The 17,636-nt window shown below is 31.7% G+C and overlaps 1 protein-coding gene across 9 annotated transcripts in view; it reads right to left on the minus strand.

Annotated features, from left to right (window-relative positions):
- The window catches only part of prom (prominin), a 121,972-nt gene that overhangs the window by 14,664 nt on the left and 89,672 nt on the right, over positions 1–17,636 (minus strand). For 2 of the 9 annotated variants that reach the window (XM_076419319.1, XM_076419314.1), the window contains 7 exons: positions 14,047–14,205; positions 10,988–11,115; positions 10,802–10,861; positions 10,683–10,736; positions 8,129–8,164; positions 8,026–8,061; positions 7,874–7,930 (listed from right to left, as the gene is read on the minus strand). In XM_076419319.1, the coding sequence (XP_076275434.1) occupies positions 7,874–7,930; positions 8,026–8,061; positions 8,129–8,164; positions 10,683–10,736; positions 10,802–10,861; positions 10,988–11,115; positions 14,047–14,205 (530 nt within the window). Of the gene's footprint in view, positions 1–7,873; positions 7,931–8,023; positions 8,062–8,128; positions 8,165–10,682; positions 10,737–10,801; positions 10,862–10,987; positions 11,116–14,046; positions 14,206–17,636 lie in introns of those variants that run through there. The other 7 variants (XM_076419315.1, XM_076419316.1, XR_013008492.1 and 4 more) reach the window with 7 other exon arrangements.

The raw sequence follows: 17,636 nt of genomic DNA on the forward strand, positions 1-17,636 counted from the left end.
TATAATTTTCGTCAAACAATTTTTGACCTAGATTTGTAATCAGAGTTAAAAAACCCATGAAGATTAAAGTTAAGATAAGACTGAAATTGATTAGTAAGAACAAATATGAAGTTGGTGAATAAAATAAGAAGATAAGGTAAAAAGAGGTATATAATAGAATAACGATTGAGAAAAGGAGATTAGTATAATAACTGCAGGAAAATGGAGAAATAATTTGGAAGATTAATACAACAAGAAGTCAAATAAAAAATAATCTGAAAGAGAATTCTTAAAAATCAAAAAATAATTAAGGTAATATTGGTAACACAATGCAGAGAAATTAAAGGACTATACAAAAAGATACGATTGAAAATAAGAAGCTGAAATAGAAATACTTATTGACAGATTTGTAAAAGGAAAACCTAAGTTATTCAATATATAGAATAAAATAAATAATTTATAATCCACTAAAGTATTACATCGACGTTAAAATAATAATTGATATTATTATATATCAAATCATTTGTAAATATAGGAAAATGTACTGGCTAATTGAAAGAAAATTACGATTATCAGTACATAATAAATTACTGTTATATAAGCAAATACTGAAACCTATATGGACATTCTCAAATACTTTAGGACTGATTACCTACATCGAGACCTTCAGTTACCCACAGTCAGTCAAGAAATCAAGAGAATTGCGAGGGGGCATGAGGAAAGACTCCATTCTCATGAGAATATTGAAATATTGCAGCTTTTGGATACCACCAGAACAGGAGAAAGACTCAAAATCAAACCATTTGATCTTGCGTAGTGTTGTATAGTGAGGTGCATTTAATAAAAAATACAGCAGTGACATGTATAAACATTATTTTACCAGAGACTGAGATAGAGCCGATGGGTTCTCCTAGTTATATACCAAGATTTAAGTTAATCATAAAGACAAATTGTATGTTAGATGGAAACGACTAGTAACAATGTATTAATTAACTAATAATAATAAGTCGTTTGTCATTATTTTATAATTTTTAATTTTCTTTAATTTTCCTCTTGTGTGAATCTAATAATCTCTGAAAAGAAATAAAAAGAAGTACCTTGCTTTCGATATACTGGATTAATTATAAATTGCTTCCTGAACTATTATTTTCCTGAAGTATTTTTCGATGTTGAAACCTAAAAATCATACATTTTAAGGTTTTTTTTTTAAATTGTTACAGATAAATATTAACCCACTAAATTAATTCAGTCTTCATTTTGGCGATTTAGATTTAATTACAACTGACGTGATAGTCTACAGATGATAAATATTACGTGAAATATCCTCCTGAAATATGTATAAAATATTGGGAGGACTAAGAAACTTAAGCTGTTTTTGTATGGATAATTCAGATTTTTTTATAAAAAAAGAACATTACTTTTAATTTAAATTATTGTCAATTAATTACTGCTAGGCTGTACGGCTACCAAAGGCTCTCTAAGATTGCAGTCACTCAGTAGTAGATTCCTCGAATTTGGATACACTAAACAAGCTATGTTATGGAAATTGGGATAACATAGTATAATTAGGAAGATCAACAAAGGAACGTTAGTGGACGAAGGTACAGGCTATACAAAGTATTCAACTATAACTATAACTTTTCTAGATCCGACAATGACTGCATCCATGCCTTTGGAAAAAGATGTTATATAGGGCGATATACGGCACAAGGTATTCTAGGAGATCGGTGTAATGTCTGGTGACATTTTCTAAAGAGTGGTCCATTTACACTTAGGATAGAATTATTATGTAGGATAAGATAGGAAGTGTTATTTATGCAGTTGGTTTCATAAGTAGTTCCTTCCTTCTATTAAAATATAATTTAGATTTCAAGTAAATTCGGCTAGCTTATTCGGCCCCATATTCAGATAAATATAGTCTCATGATTTTTGTTCTAATCTATCCTTCATTGTTGCAACATTTCTTTCACAATTCTTGACCTTCAGGTTTATAAAAATAGACTGTAATTTAATTTAAGGGTCGGTTGAAAAGTTATGTATTATTACGTACTCTATCTTCATAAATCTATCAAGCTGCGCATACATTTTGTGCCTGTACCCCTAAGCTATAAGGAGTAGCAGCTGCGAATGTCGCCGAAATATATTCGCCATACAAAATGCTTTATCGCCTTGTCTGACATCAAAATCGGGCGAAAAACGCAAACCTATTATAACGCAAATTCCATTGTCAACTTTGTTATTTGCAAGTAATGGGATTTCAAATCAGTCGTGATATTGAATTGGCAACAATGGCTTTACAGCAAATATCTTCAGGATTGAGTTATATTTGATTCAGCAGTTATATACAAGGTGGTTCAATAAATTGGAGAAGCACTGAAACAACAGAACTGCAAATTTGACACATAACAAAAGATTCAAAATCAATTTAGGTTTTATTTAAAAACTTATTTGATACAGCTTCTAAGTATTAACGTTGAAGAATACAATGATATAAAAGAGTAAAAGTATATACTGCAAAACGCGTCTCAATGATGTGTCATGTCATGCACTATGTTATCATAATTTTCAATCAAAACAAGAATCCAGAGAAGTGCGTGAGCTGTTATATTTGGCTCCAGACCGAGTTAAGTCACTTTTATTCGAAATGAAAAAGGAATTGTTCTTGGATTACCTTCAAATTGCTACAAAATTAAGTTTCAGATTATCTTGCGACTTTTTGATCCAATTTAATGCAATAATTTGTGACCAATAGCCTAGTGATCAAAAAACTAGTGAACTAAAGTATAAACTATTTTAATATCCGTCTATTTGCCACATTTAGTTATTTAACTCCGTCTGATATTCTTTCACAAAAAATCATTTTGATGAAACGAATTAAAAGGTAACATCTGAAGTAGAGGAGTATTTTGCACAACTTCCAGTGTTCAGGTCTCTTCTAAACAGTCTTAATACACGATAGAAGTTGAGTGAAATCATATTGAAACTTAAAATCATTTTTACAATTTTAAATCTATATTTTCGTGATTTCGTTTCATTGATTTTTTCAAAATAATTAGTATATTTATTATTTACTATTGCAATTTCGATGGAAATGTTCGATTAAGACTGTAGAAATATATAAATAATTGATAGATATATAGTGAAGACAATCATGATGTTTCAAAAAATGTTTTTATAGGGTAGACAAAATAGAAATAAATATTAATTTACTAAACAATTTGTCAGAAGCATCTTAAAGTTATCAGGATAACCAAAACTTGAGATTTTCATTCAACTATGTGTCCACCTGACAATGTATCATACACACAATGGCTGATGACACTTACCTCAACTTCAATACTATTTATTATTTACTTTTACAAAACCTTCTTGTATTTGGTTTAGCTTTATGCTTGTCTTTATTCATATGTGTATTGCTATTTAATTAGAGTCAGACAAATGGGACATCTCGATCTAAAGTAAATCAAAGTAAAATCTTGATTGTGACTGCAACATCCACTTTGCTTAAACTGGAAGCGTTAAATATCGTAATCGTAAAAAATTAAGCTACACTTTTTAACGGATTCCAGCCTATATAGTCCTTTTTCTTGCTTTCCAATCGTTGAATGGATAGTTAGGTTTTAGTTACTCCAGCATGCTTTATTAATTGAATTTCGCATCTTTGGCACACAGAGCACATTTTCACATTGTTTTTTAAATTGTAATTTATATGTGGTCTAGAAATAAATATAACACATTTCACTTTTAATTATTTTCTATAAGAATGTCATTGATCGATCATTTGCTTAAACAAAATATATGAAACATACAATAATGATCTGTACTACATTCTTTCCGTAAGAAAATACATCAAACGTAGAAACAGTCATAAACATACATTTACACCCATGCCACAGCAGGATTCAAACACGCGATTATCGCAGGGGTAGGAGTACCGTCCTGTCGATATGAACCAAGCGGGCTACATTAATCATGTTCGAATTGATGTTAAATATCGATCAAATATCGAGAAAACGTAAGCCATGCTGAAAATGTGCGTGTGGTCAAACAATCTGAGATCTGATGATGGGTTCAATAAAATTGACTGAAATGTTACTATGAGTATATGAGTTGATAAGTTCTGTCGTTGATATATATTTAAAATATTTATTACGGCAATATACGAAAATATCTTTTTTATATAGTTATTATATATATATATATATATATATATATATATATATATATATATATATATTACATATATATTACACGTTTCTTAAATATTTCTTCCAAATTTGTTTGATGACTGAGGTTTATACAAGATTTCGATTCTGAACATATTCCAGACATTATCTTCCTTTTTGCAATGGAAGGAAAAGTTTCCGGGAAAGAAATAGCTTTATTTCTATATTTATCAACAACAGATGCTTAACGAATTTGTACAGTTAACTTATAAAGATTATATAATTCGATACACACCCTTACTACTATTAAATTTGTAAATATATACCAATGTTAAATATTATAATTATTGAACATACTAGACATTAATATAATTAAATGCATTAGACGCTATAGGAACCGTTTGGAAGAAGCTGGATACAGAGAGGAAACTGCATGTATGGGCATCACAGAATCACACGAGTTAACCATAAAAATCTCACAGATAGAATTTCCATCTACAAATCGCTTGGGAATCTCAACAAAATCAACCAATATTTGAAGCTGATGGTGATTAGTGACGAAAAATGAATGATTTCAAAACCTCAAGAGAAAATTGTTGTAGTTGAAATGCAATGAATGAATTACGACATGGGCAGAAAAATCCCGGACCTAATACATAGATGGCTCTATTTTTATTAAATTCAGTTATTTTTTAACACTTTTTCAGTTAGAACCAACCTTCGTAAGATAGATCTCAAAATTTCATGATATTCTACACATGAGATTCTGAGTTATAGTGTTAAGAGTGACACTACTTTTGTTATTTTCAAAATATTTGATCATTCATTAGATTTCGTGTCTTAATTTTACATTGCTTTTTGATGGGAAAAAATAAAAAAGCTTGAAAAACATTATAAGGACTCCGCTCTATCAGACACAACAATAAAATGTTGGTTTGCTGACTTCAAATGTGGTTGTAGAGACATCGATGATGTGACGTTAGTAATACTAGAAAACATTTTAAAAAATCCACAAAATCGTTTTGAATGATCGAAAAGTGAAGTTGCGTGAGTTATCTAATATCGTAAAGGTATCAAAAGAATGTGTTGGTTTTATATTGCATGAGTATTTGTCTATGAGAAAGCTCAGTTAAAAGTGGATGCTGTGGTTGTTCACCGTTAACAAAAACGTTTTGATGATTATGAGCAGTATTTACAACCATTACACCACTTCATTCACCGGAAATCAACATTGTGATCTCCGTGATCGTGATCTGAGTAGATAGCAACTGGTGAACGTTGTCCAAAGCCGCCGAAAGCACAACAATCGGTTGGAAAGTTTATGCCTTTGGTATTTTGGGATCTGTATAGAGTAATATTCATTGACTATCTTGAGAAGGGAAATATCATCAACGGTGAATATTATATAGCCTTATTGGAGCGTGAAGGTCAAAATTGCATAGAAACGACCGCATATGGGAAATAAAAAATATTGTTTCATAAAGACAACGCACCGTGTTACAAGTTTATCAAAACAATGGCGAAACTACATGAATTGAAATTTGAATTGCTCGATGATTATACATACATTACATTATACCTGATACAGTGGTATTCGCCAGATTTAGCTCCTAGCTACTAGAGCCTGTTCGCAGCCTAAAAAAAATGCTCACTAATAAGTTATTTCGGTCGAATGAAGAGGTTATCGCTGGAACTGAGACTGGCCTATTTTGAGGAAAAATATAAATTGTTATACAAAAGTGATATTGAAATGTTAGACCGGCGCTGGAATGATAGTGTGGCTCTTGATGTAGATTATGTTGATGAATAAAGCCAGTTTCGAACAAAAAAACTTTTTTCTTGGTCACGCTCGGGAGTTTTCAGTTCATGTGTTATGTTCAGAATGACAATAAGGTATGGCATAAAACAGCGCATATTTTACACTAAATCGGATTGAGGCAAATAAAAATATTAAGTGAGTTTTCAATTCCGTGCAAAAACAATTGAATTATTTTTACTAGACATATTTGAAATACACTATCTGTATGAAATACAACGACTAATACTTGTGAAGACGTAACTCATGTAACTACTTTTGATGTGCAAAACTCAAATACACGATTTACAATAACAAAAGAATATGAACAAATGACGCCAGAATATTGCTTGACAGACAGTACCCAAATTCAGTAATAAGCTTGAGGCTTATCTATGGGATTAGATTTTTAGTTATTAAAAGTAAATATCAAGTAACGAGTAACTTATATATTTTATTCTTTTACATAGTTTTTATTGGTGTTGGGAACTATCGACTGAACAGTCGAAACTGTCGATGGTCAAAAAACTAGCGACAGAAAATAGTAATTACTATTTTCAGTCAAATGCACGGTACGATTGTTTTTTTACTAGTAAAGTATTATTAACATGTAATTAATAATTGCATTTTAGACGAAGTAGAATTACTTTTATATTTGAATGTTCTGTGGATCTGTAAAAAGGAATGTAATATTACACAATATAATATATATACGGTAAGAAATTTATAATATTAAAAATTAAACATTTAACTAATCATAGAAAAAAAAACTAATTCATGACATAATTAAAAATGATCACACAATAAGTCCTAGAGCTTTTTAAATAAAGTAAATGCTTAATTTATTATTGAACGGACATATTTTTTAACCAAAGTTAAGAGAGTAATCGAAATATTACCTATTATTGCCATAAAATCAGTTAAAAGTATTTTAATATTTATAGTTAAATTATAGTTCCAAAATTATGCTATACTAATATACAACATATTGTTATTTACAAGCAAACTACCAAAAAAATCATAAAACTAATAAATATACATATAAATATTTATTACATATAAATCTATGTAAGCATAAATTGGGTACATTTTTGTCAAGGTTGCGGCTAGGACGACAGAGCCAGAATGTTAAACATCAGTCGAATGAAACTAGTAGAACCAAAAATAGTAACTAAAAGTACACGACTGAAACAGTCGATACTAAATAGTAACAAAATCAGTCGAACCGAAAATAGCGACTGTAGACAGTCGACTGAAACAATCACTGGTAAAAAGTAGTAAAATCAATCGAACCAAATATAGCGAGTGAAACAGTCGATAGTCAATAGTAACAAAATCAGTTGAACCGAAAATAGCGACTGTAGACAGTTGACTGAAACAGTCACTGGTAGAAAGTAGTAAAATCAATCGAACCAAAAACAGCGAGTGAAACAGTCGATAGTAAATAGTAACACAATCAGTCGAACCGAAAATAGCGACTATAGACAGTCGACTGAAACAGTCACTGGTAAAAAGTAGTAAAATCAATCGAACCAAAAATAGCGAGTGACACAGTCGATAGTAAATAGTAACAAAATCAGTCGAACCGAAAATAGCGACTGTAGACAGTCGACTGAAACAGTCACTGGTAAAAAGTAGTAAAATCAATCGAACCAAAAATAGCGAGTGAAACAGTCGATAGTAAATAGTAACAAAATCAGCCGAACCGAAAATAGCGACTGTAGGCAGTCGACTGAAACAGTCACTGTTAAAAAGTAGTAAAATCAATCGAACCAAAAATAGCGGCTAAAACAGTCGATTGTGAATAGTAGTCAATTACTAAAGAGTCGATAGTTCCCAACACTAGTTTTTATTATAATATTATACTCATTCCTTAAATGATTCTAGCTAATCATTATAGTTTCATTCAACAAGGAATATCTTAAAATCTTACCTTTTATGAATCGCTGTACGATTTTTTCCTATACCAGGTATTTGGGGGACCCTGAACCTACCATAAAAAGATTGAAAAAAACAACGCCTGAATAATTTAGACGATATAAATCACTAACGATGGCAATAATGACTAGGACAGGATATCCTTACCTTGATTCATGAACGCGAGACGAGATATTTGGCAGCCTGAAAGTAAATACTTGATGAAATGGAGCAATCATCATCATTTTTTTTGTGTTGGTATGAGGTTTACCTTGGCGGCGAAGGTATCGTGTGTTGTTCGTTTACCCTAAAATCAAATAAAATTTATGATGTAATCAAAAGTTTTATCAACATTTATGGTGGAAATATTCCGTTATTATATAGCAGTGATTTTGTAATTTAGTAATTTTATTTTTTATGGCCTGTGTGTTGTTACTTGCTCGCTTTATTATTTTTTTTAATAGTACACAATAAACTTTGCTGCTTATTTAACTTAATACTTAACGAAACGAACGAAAACGAACTATGTTCTAACCAATAAAGATTGTGAATAAACTTTAGGTGACTCTAGATAGATAATTTAAAGTAATTTTTCTAAATACAAAGCTTAATTGTGAAAAAATAATATATATTTGTGATATCATTTTTTTATAATTAAGTTGTAAGTATATATTATATAATAATTGTCTCGTCTAGAAGTTATAGAACCATCTCGTTTATTTTTAATTTACAAGTGTAAACATAAATTGATTAATTATTGGTCGCTTACAATATTTTCATGTGAATCATTAAATATTTTTTCTCAGGTATATTTAAACATTATTTATTTTGGAAATATTTAAAATAGAACACTGATCGAACAGCTGTCAGAAACTGTTTTCTCAAAATTGTCGCTTTTTTTCTCTTTCTAACTGGAGAAAGAAATAAGAGACGAAAATAGTAATTTGAATCGGGAGTAAGACATTGACTTTTTATTGTATATTACCTACCCATACGCACAAACAAACCTATTGCTCTATGCTCATACAAACAAAAGATACATTTTTGTTTAGTCGAATATATAAATTTTGAATTTTCAATGAAATATTATATAAATGGTATTCGATACCATTTATTTCTTTTTTTAAAAACATAATAAACCTATTGAGCAAAATATGGCGCTATGGGTAAAGAAGCAATGAAATTAAAAAAAGCTGTTTAAAATAAATTTGTTCGAAGATGAAACCCCAACAGATCGATTTATAGACCAAACAGGGCCAAACCCTAGATTTTTATAATATATGGTATTTAAAATAGTATGAGATTTTTGAAATTTTTATTTCTTCTTGATATACTATTGCCCTCTTGATGCGCCATTTTAAATAACTGGCAAATTAATACTTTTATATTGGGAACAATATTCCTGTGATTTTAACTTTTTATATTTACATAATATATAATTCATGTACCTGGCCAATTGAAAAGTCCCCTGAATACCATAGTAAAATATTTTTTTTTTGGAAAAATTAGTTTTTTTTTCAACATAATTCCCTTGAAGGGTAATGCATTGATTATAACGACTCTCCAAACGTTCGATACCATTTTTGTAGTACGATTTGTCCCTTGCTTCAAAATAGGCCTTAGTTTCGGCGATCACCTCTTCATTCAACGAACATTTCTTCCCGGCTATCATTCTTTTGAGATCTGAGGACAGAAAATAGTTGCTGGGGGCCAGATCTAGAGAACACGGTGGATGAGAAAGCAATTTGACGCTAAATTCATGAATTTTTTCCATCGTTTTCACTAACTTGTGACACGGTGTTTTGTTTTAGTGAAGTCGTACTTTCTTTTGCTTCAAATGCGGCCATTTTTCGGCGATTTCGTCCTACAAACGGTCCGGTAACGCTATGTAGTAGTCGCTGTTGATGGTCGTTCCTTTTCCAAGGCAGTCAATGAAAATTATTTTATGCGCATTCCAAAATAGACGCCGTAACCTTGCCATCCAACTGTCACATATTGACGCAAAAACTCTGGTTTATTACGCTTGATCATCTTCAAACACTGCTCCGAATCATCAACTCGTCATTGTTTTTGGTCAAAAGTGAGCTCCCGCGTCACCCACTTTCCACAGAGTTTTCTCATACCCAAATATTCGTGAATGATATAATATACAGGTTCAGTTGATATCTTTATAGTGTCTGCTATTTTATTCAATTTCAATTTACGGCCATTCAAAATTATTTTATGGATGTTTTTAAGGTTTTCGTCGGTAACCTCCTTTGGGTGTCCACTGCGTTCACTGTCTTCGGTGCTCATTTCACCACGTTTAAACTTAGGATACCAATCGGTGATGGTTGATTTTGCTGGGGTAGTATCCGGAAAGTCGGCATCAAGCCAAGTTTTTGCTTCAATTCTATTTATTCCCTTCAAAAAGCAATATTTTATCAAAACCCGATATTCCTTTTTATCCATTTTTTTTTCACAATAACAAAAGTTGCTCTACTCAAAATGCGAACTAATGATCCGATTAAATTTACAAACTAATGATCCGACAGTTGTCAAATTTATGCACGCATCTTTTGAGAACATATGGATTTAATTCTAGTAGCGCCCTCCTTGTGTCAGGCCGCGGACTTTTCAATTGACTTGTTAATAATATACAAAAGTAATAATATGTAAAAATAATAATAATAACTCTGAATTATTTAAAGTCTACCAAAATTAATTCACAGTCTTAATATGCTGACCTATAGATACAAATATATTTAACATTATTTTTTAAGCTTAAACCATGACCTTCTAATTTGATCTTTTGTAACAGACGCAAACATATTTAAATTAATTACCTTATAGGAGGTGATATCCAAGAGGTACTATGGGCTTCTTGATTATCCGGAGAGCTGAAATTAATTATGTTAGCAACTTATTTGATTTTTTGCTTAAACAAGAATAACTGACAACTTACTTGGTTAACGGTGTAGCCCACGTTGCTTCATCTTCGATCAATACTTCGTTTGTAGATCGTCTAACATTCGAAAGAGCAATAAATGAATAGTTTCTCTAAATATACTATACAATATAAATATAAATATAACTACTTATGCATATAGCTTATTTAAGTTAATATAATGTAACATATACTATCAATTACCTACGGGAAATCGACGTTAAAATATTTTCTTCTTGATGTTGTCTGTAATAATCTATTAGTTTTAAAACAATTGGTGTTATAGCGATGAATAGAAATATTAGGAAGTAACAGCAAACGGCTATTCCATTCTGTAATATAAAAATTAGAAAAAATAAGCTCGACGTGGTTTAGTAAGAAATTGGAGTGACATAATGATAATGAGTACGTCAATAGTTCTGCCATTAAACTGAATATGATTATAAAAATTATTGTTATATGTTAAAAAACCGAGAATAGATTTGTTCTCAATGTAAATTTATCGGCTATATGGACTTTCAAAAATATAAGTCCGTGATTCTTCTCCTAATGGCCAACTACAATACTGATTATTTTGTTAACTAACTAAACGATTCATATCTAATCATCTCTCCTGATTTTATAAGGAAGATATGGCCATTAGAAAAAATTCAAGCAGCATTCTTACTAATTCTTTCTTACTAGTTCCTTTTTACCAAAGTTCCCACTAACTATACATTAATTATACTATAAAAATAATCGAAATATCAGAAAAATTATCAAGATAGTCTTCTCCTTTTTGAATAAGTTAAAGTAATTTAGCTTATTGCTTTAGCTCAAATGTTCAAAATTGTTCATGTTGTATTGCATTTTATAATCTTCTAAAACACTTAATGCTACTTCTTGTGAGAGCAAGAAATTGCCATGCGCTATTTGTTTCGGTAGATTTTTAACGGTGTAAATAATAGATAAGCATAATAGTAGTCATAGCCGTATTAGTGACGCAATAGTAAAGGCGACAGGACGGTCCGCCTACTGTTGCGATAGTCGCGGGTTCGGATCCTGCTTGGACATGGTCGTAAATTTATGTTTGTGATTGTTTAATATTTGTGGTTGTCCTAGGCAAAAGTGTAAAATCCAACAAGGAAAATTATCCCAGATATATATATATATATATATATATATATATATATATATATATATATATATATATATATATATATATATATATATATATATATATATATATAGTAGTCATAAACAATTCGGAACTATTGACGTTCTCTGATGTAATAATAAGTTGTTCAATAAGTTTGCCGAATCGATAGGAGATAGTGCTCTTAGAAATAAAAAGTTTATAAATTGTTTTAGCATTATGAGCAAAATATTTCCGAATATACCATCATATACTTTCTAGAATTAAATTTCATTGAAAAAAAAACAGAAACTAGGAGCTAGAATGGTTCGCATTTTGCACTCAACAAACCTACCATTGCATTGCCAATCATCTTGCCAATTATTCTGTAAATAAATATGTAATACTTGGAATGAAAAGTCCTGGGCCTAACGCACAGATGGAGCGATCGCAATTAGTAGTAAGCATAAATTTGTGATTTATTGTGCTAAATGTTACACTACTTTTGTTATTTTCAAAACAATGCATGAAAAAAATTTTACACTGCTTCTTGATGGGAAAAATACCGTTCAAGCGAGGCAATGACTTGAAAAGTATTACAAGGACTCTGCTCGATCAGAAGCAAAGTTGAAACGGTGGTTTGCTAACTTCAAACGTGATCGTAAAGACAGTGATGACGCACAACACAGTGGACATAAAATTAGGTGGTAAGACCAAAAAAAACATAAAAAATATCCACAAAATCATTTTAAATGGTCGAAAAGTGAAGTTACGTTCAAATAGATATATCAAAAGAACATGTTGGTTTTATAATATTTGAACATTTGACTATGAGAAATCTCTGTTCAATGTGGGTGCCGCATTTGCTCACTGTCTATCAAAAACGAGAACGTGTTGATGATTCTGAGTAGTGTTTATCCAAGTTTAAATGTAACAAACCGAAATTTTTACATCGATATGTGACAATCTATGAAATATGAATCTATCACATCACTCCGGAATCAAAACATTCGTCATCTGAGTGGACAGCAACTGGTGACAGGCCTATTTCGAGGCAAAATATAAATCGTCTTACAAAAATGGTATTGAAATGTTAGACCAGCGCTTGAATGATTATATGGCTCTTGATAGAGGATAAGTTGATAAAAAAGCCAATTTTGAACAAACAACGTCCAGGACTTTTCAGGCCATCTGTTTTTCTGTAAGTTACAGGTGTTTAAAATGCGATACTTAAGGCAAATTCGGCATATTATATTATAAAGCGTAGTTGAGGAACAAATTCAGAGTAGCAAATTGCAACGGTTTGTATACGTCTGCCGAATGAAAGTCGAGCAAATTCCTCACAGATTATTGCGGTGGAATCGACATTTTAGATAAGAGAGTGCGAGAGGGTTCGAAAAAGACAAGGATCGAAATAATCGAAAACTATCTGGCAGTGACGTTGTCCGAGGCCAAAACAGCTCCAGCCGATCGCCAGCTGTGGCAGAATTTAGTGAAGAATATTCGAAGTCCTGCGGCACTAACAGCAACGTATTGGTTGAGAAGAAGTCAGTCTAAATAATCACTTTGATACTTGGATACTGTCACGAAAATCTACAAACTTGAAGCCTTTCATATACCACACTAATGAAAATTCCACAGTTTTTTTCCCATGTCTTGTTAAATATATAGTTGTTCATTTAAGATGTGTCAACATTATTCTGAAGGAATATGTCTGGAATTGAAGAAGAACGAATTAATCACATACTTCTATGGCGAAATCGATCTTTTGGATTATAAATGTAGTTGGAGAAAAGACATGGATCAAGATCATAGAGAGAAATTCGAAAAATAGGAGACTTACACTGTCCGAGTGGACGTCAACAGGACCATTGTGGATTTGTATGTGAGGATTTATGATGATGATGATGAATTATCAGTAATACTGTTTTTTGGCTAATATGCACAAAACTTATCTAGCTACAACATGATTCAATCCATTAAAATATTATTGTAAATATTTTATTAAAATCAGAAAATCTTACGCTGAATAGCAATATTTATTTTAAGGAATTATATTATGTAATTGAAATTATGTCAATATTGACAAAATTTATTGAACAACCCATGTTATACTTCGATACTAAACAAGGCAATAAACAAAACTAACCAACGGATCTGCAATCAGTTCGCAAGTGAAAAAGCGGATAGCGTGAAAGATTTCCCATAGCGGTCGACATTTTCCGATTTCCTTTGTCGTAGTGGAAGCGACGTGGCGGTAAAGGTCGCTCAAGTAATTTTCAATCCGGTTCAGGAACTGTCTTCTTGTCTGCAAACAATTAAACGACGAGGTTTTAGTTGGTCTTTTTGTCAGTTCGTCTTTCGAATGAAATGTGCATAAACTTATACTGTAGTTACTGGGTGAAAAACAGATACGGTTTCTGATTACAAGAAGTTTGAATACTGTTATGATTATACAATGTTGTTGTAATTTTATTGTAAGAACATTGGAATTGATAACAGAAATATTATAGAAGTAGCGGCGGCGCGTGGTCCGTCATTTTATCAAAACTCCCGTTTCGACACAGATTATTACATCCGCCAGCGACACGTGCAGTGATATCACCTGCACACGGGCCAGCATACACCATTTACAGCCGTGCAGAACACGGGGTGCGGGCGGCGGAGGATTGACCAATCAAATCTAATATTCCGATCTACAATGAATTAAGATTCCACCGACGACCGCAGAGCAAAGCGAACGGTTGGATTTCTCACGTTACGTATAACCAGCCTCTTGCGATTTAGGGATATAGAGTTTTACCGTCAGATAAGAAATTCGTCAATGTTTATGTGTATTAATTTCATCTGTATGATGAATCGTTTTTTTTAATAAAAAGAATTGTTGAAATAATGACAAGAAAAAAATTAATTAGATTTATTTTCAAGAGGAGGCATTATATTTGGGAGTGCACCTGCAAATATGCACTTATTGCGGAAACGCCGTAGAAGAATCATTAATTTTTTTTTTTGATATCAAGAATGTTATTAAAATGCACTCTTTTTAATTATCAAAAAAGATATGTTTAGTAATTGATTAATTTTTACTGTCGACTGTTAGTAAATTGTCGCTATCTTCGGTCCGACGATTTTATTACTATTTTAGGGTAAATTAGATGGCTCGGTGAATGGAGGTAAAACGAAATGATACAGTGGTGTTACCTTTTGACGAGTCTTGGGCAGTCGATGGTGACACGTCTAAACAAAACGATGGTCGAGTACTGAATGATTGGAAATACCCTTCAATAACATCCCAGATAAACGTCTCGGGGTTGCCAGCTATTCGTTATCGGGTTCTAGTTGGCGCTACTGGCACCCCGCCCGTTTTCAATATCTGGGTATTTTGTAGACCGTTATTCCACGATGTAAAATTCGACATGCCTCAAGATCGTTACACTATTTACTATCGAATGTTTCATTCGTGTACTTTTAGTTACTATATTTGGTTCTACTAGTTTCATTCGACTGATTTTTAGCTCTGCCGTCCTAGCCGTGACCTTGACAGAAATATACCCAGTTTATGCTTACATAGATTTATTTGTAATATATATAGTTTTATGATTTTTTTGGTAATTTACTTGTAAATAACAATATATTGTATATTAATATGGCAGAATTTTGTATCGATATTTTTCAATAATGTTTATGTAATAGTGTAAAATGATTCAAATTGTGAATGATAAATAGTAAAATGGTTTTGACTGTTTTTATGGCAATAATAGCTAATATTTCGATTACTCTCTTGATTTTTGTTAAAAAATATTTCTCTTAAATAATAAATTATTGTGCGATCACTTTTAATTATGTCATGGATTAAGTTTTTCTATGCCTAGATATATGTTTAATTTATTTAGTATTTATGGTTATTGAACATCTTTAGTATTTAGGTTTTGGTTAAGTTCTATTGTATTGTTTATATTTATTACAGTATATTATTTAAAAATAGCAATTAACATTTTAAAATACCGTACAACATTTGTGGGGTATTATACTATTCCATAAAAAAATTCCATTCCTTTATACAGATACACTGAACATTCAAATATAATTATAGTTCGTTTATAGTAATTCTATTACGTTTAGAATGAAATTATTCATTGCATGTTAATAGTATTCGGTAATTATTTTTTTCCGTTTCTTTTTTAAAGTTACGTGAAGGAATATCTACATCTCCGTCTCCTTTATACTACCGTTGAAAAATATAAGCACGTATAAAATTAACTGCTCGAAGCAATTATCTCCGTCCTTTCCTCTCTCACAATTTATACAGGAAAGGGTTCGTACATCTTCGCCTAACATTACGAAGTTAGTGTGAAAAACAGTTGAACAGTACATTTGACTGAAAACAGTAATACATATCTTTAGTCGCTAGTTTTTTGACTATCAATTGATTCGACTGTTTCTAGTCGATAATTTCCAACACTAGTTATAACACCCAAAGAGTGAAAAGGCAAATAAAGGAAATAAAAAACAAAACCATAAATGACTATCTCAGAAATTTAACAGATGATAAAGAAATTGATTGCTCACTCTGGAAAGCCACAAAACATCTAAAGCGCTCATGTCTACACGGTCCACCTATAAGAGACCTATGTGGTAATTGGGCACGTGACAATCGCCAAAAAGCAGAAGCATTTGCTGAATATCTAGAAAAAACTTTCAAACCAAACGAAGCTAATATTGAACATAATTTACCACACATAAAAACTGAAAATTCGATGATTGAATTAGTCACGCCGAAAGAGTTAACCAAAGTTATTAAAACTGACATTAACCCCAGGAAATCACCAGGCTACGATTTAATAACAGGAGAATTACTGCAAAAACTACTAAGAAAAGGGATTATAAAACTCACCAACTTGATCAATACAGCATTTAGGTTAAAACATGTCCCAGACATGTGGAAGATGGCGGTATTTATAATGATCCTAAAACCTGGGAAGTCACCAAACGAAATAAAATCCTATAGACCTATATCACTGCGGCCAGTACTATCTAAGGTTTTTGAAAAACTCAACACTCAACAATTAACCAGGTCCACAGACTAACAGATGTTATTGAAAAAGCCTACGAAAGTCAAAAAGTATGCTCAGCTATATTCTTAGATGTAGCACAAGCCTTTGATAAGGTTTGGCATGAAGGCCTTGTTCATAAACGACAGAAAATGCTACCATAACAACACACCGAACTGTTAAAATCATACATTACAACCAGAAGGTTTAGAGTCAAGCAAAAAGAAGCTTACTCTACAATAAAAAAAGCTAAAGCAGGTGTACCACAAGGAAGTGTACTGGGACCAATGCTTTATCTATTTGACACTTGTGATATACCACAAATGGAAAATCACGATGGCTACATTTGCTGCTGATACTGCGATTACAGCTGTCGGAGACAATAGTGAAGAAGCCACACGGAAATTATAACAGGCAAGTGACAAAATAAATAATTGGACACAAGCTTGGAAAATAATAATTAATGAAAGTAAATCTGTACATGTGCAGTTCCCCTATAAACAGACCGTACAAGCACCAATAACATTAAATAACACTATCATTCCATATAGCAACAACGCTAAATATCACGGAATGAATCTCGATGCAAAACTTCGCTGGAAGGAACATATAAAGAAGAAAAGATAACTGGAATTGAAATATAGGAAAATATACTGGCTAATTGGAAGAAAATCACAATTATCAGTAC

The sequence above is a fragment of the Rhynchophorus ferrugineus genome, unplaced genomic scaffold (assembly GCF_030347505.1).
Source record: "Rhynchophorus ferrugineus isolate W39M unplaced genomic scaffold, kcgeb_rfMv2 rfM1, whole genome shotgun sequence".
Taxonomy (NCBI): Eukaryota; Metazoa; Arthropoda; class Insecta; order Coleoptera; family Curculionidae; genus Rhynchophorus; species Rhynchophorus ferrugineus.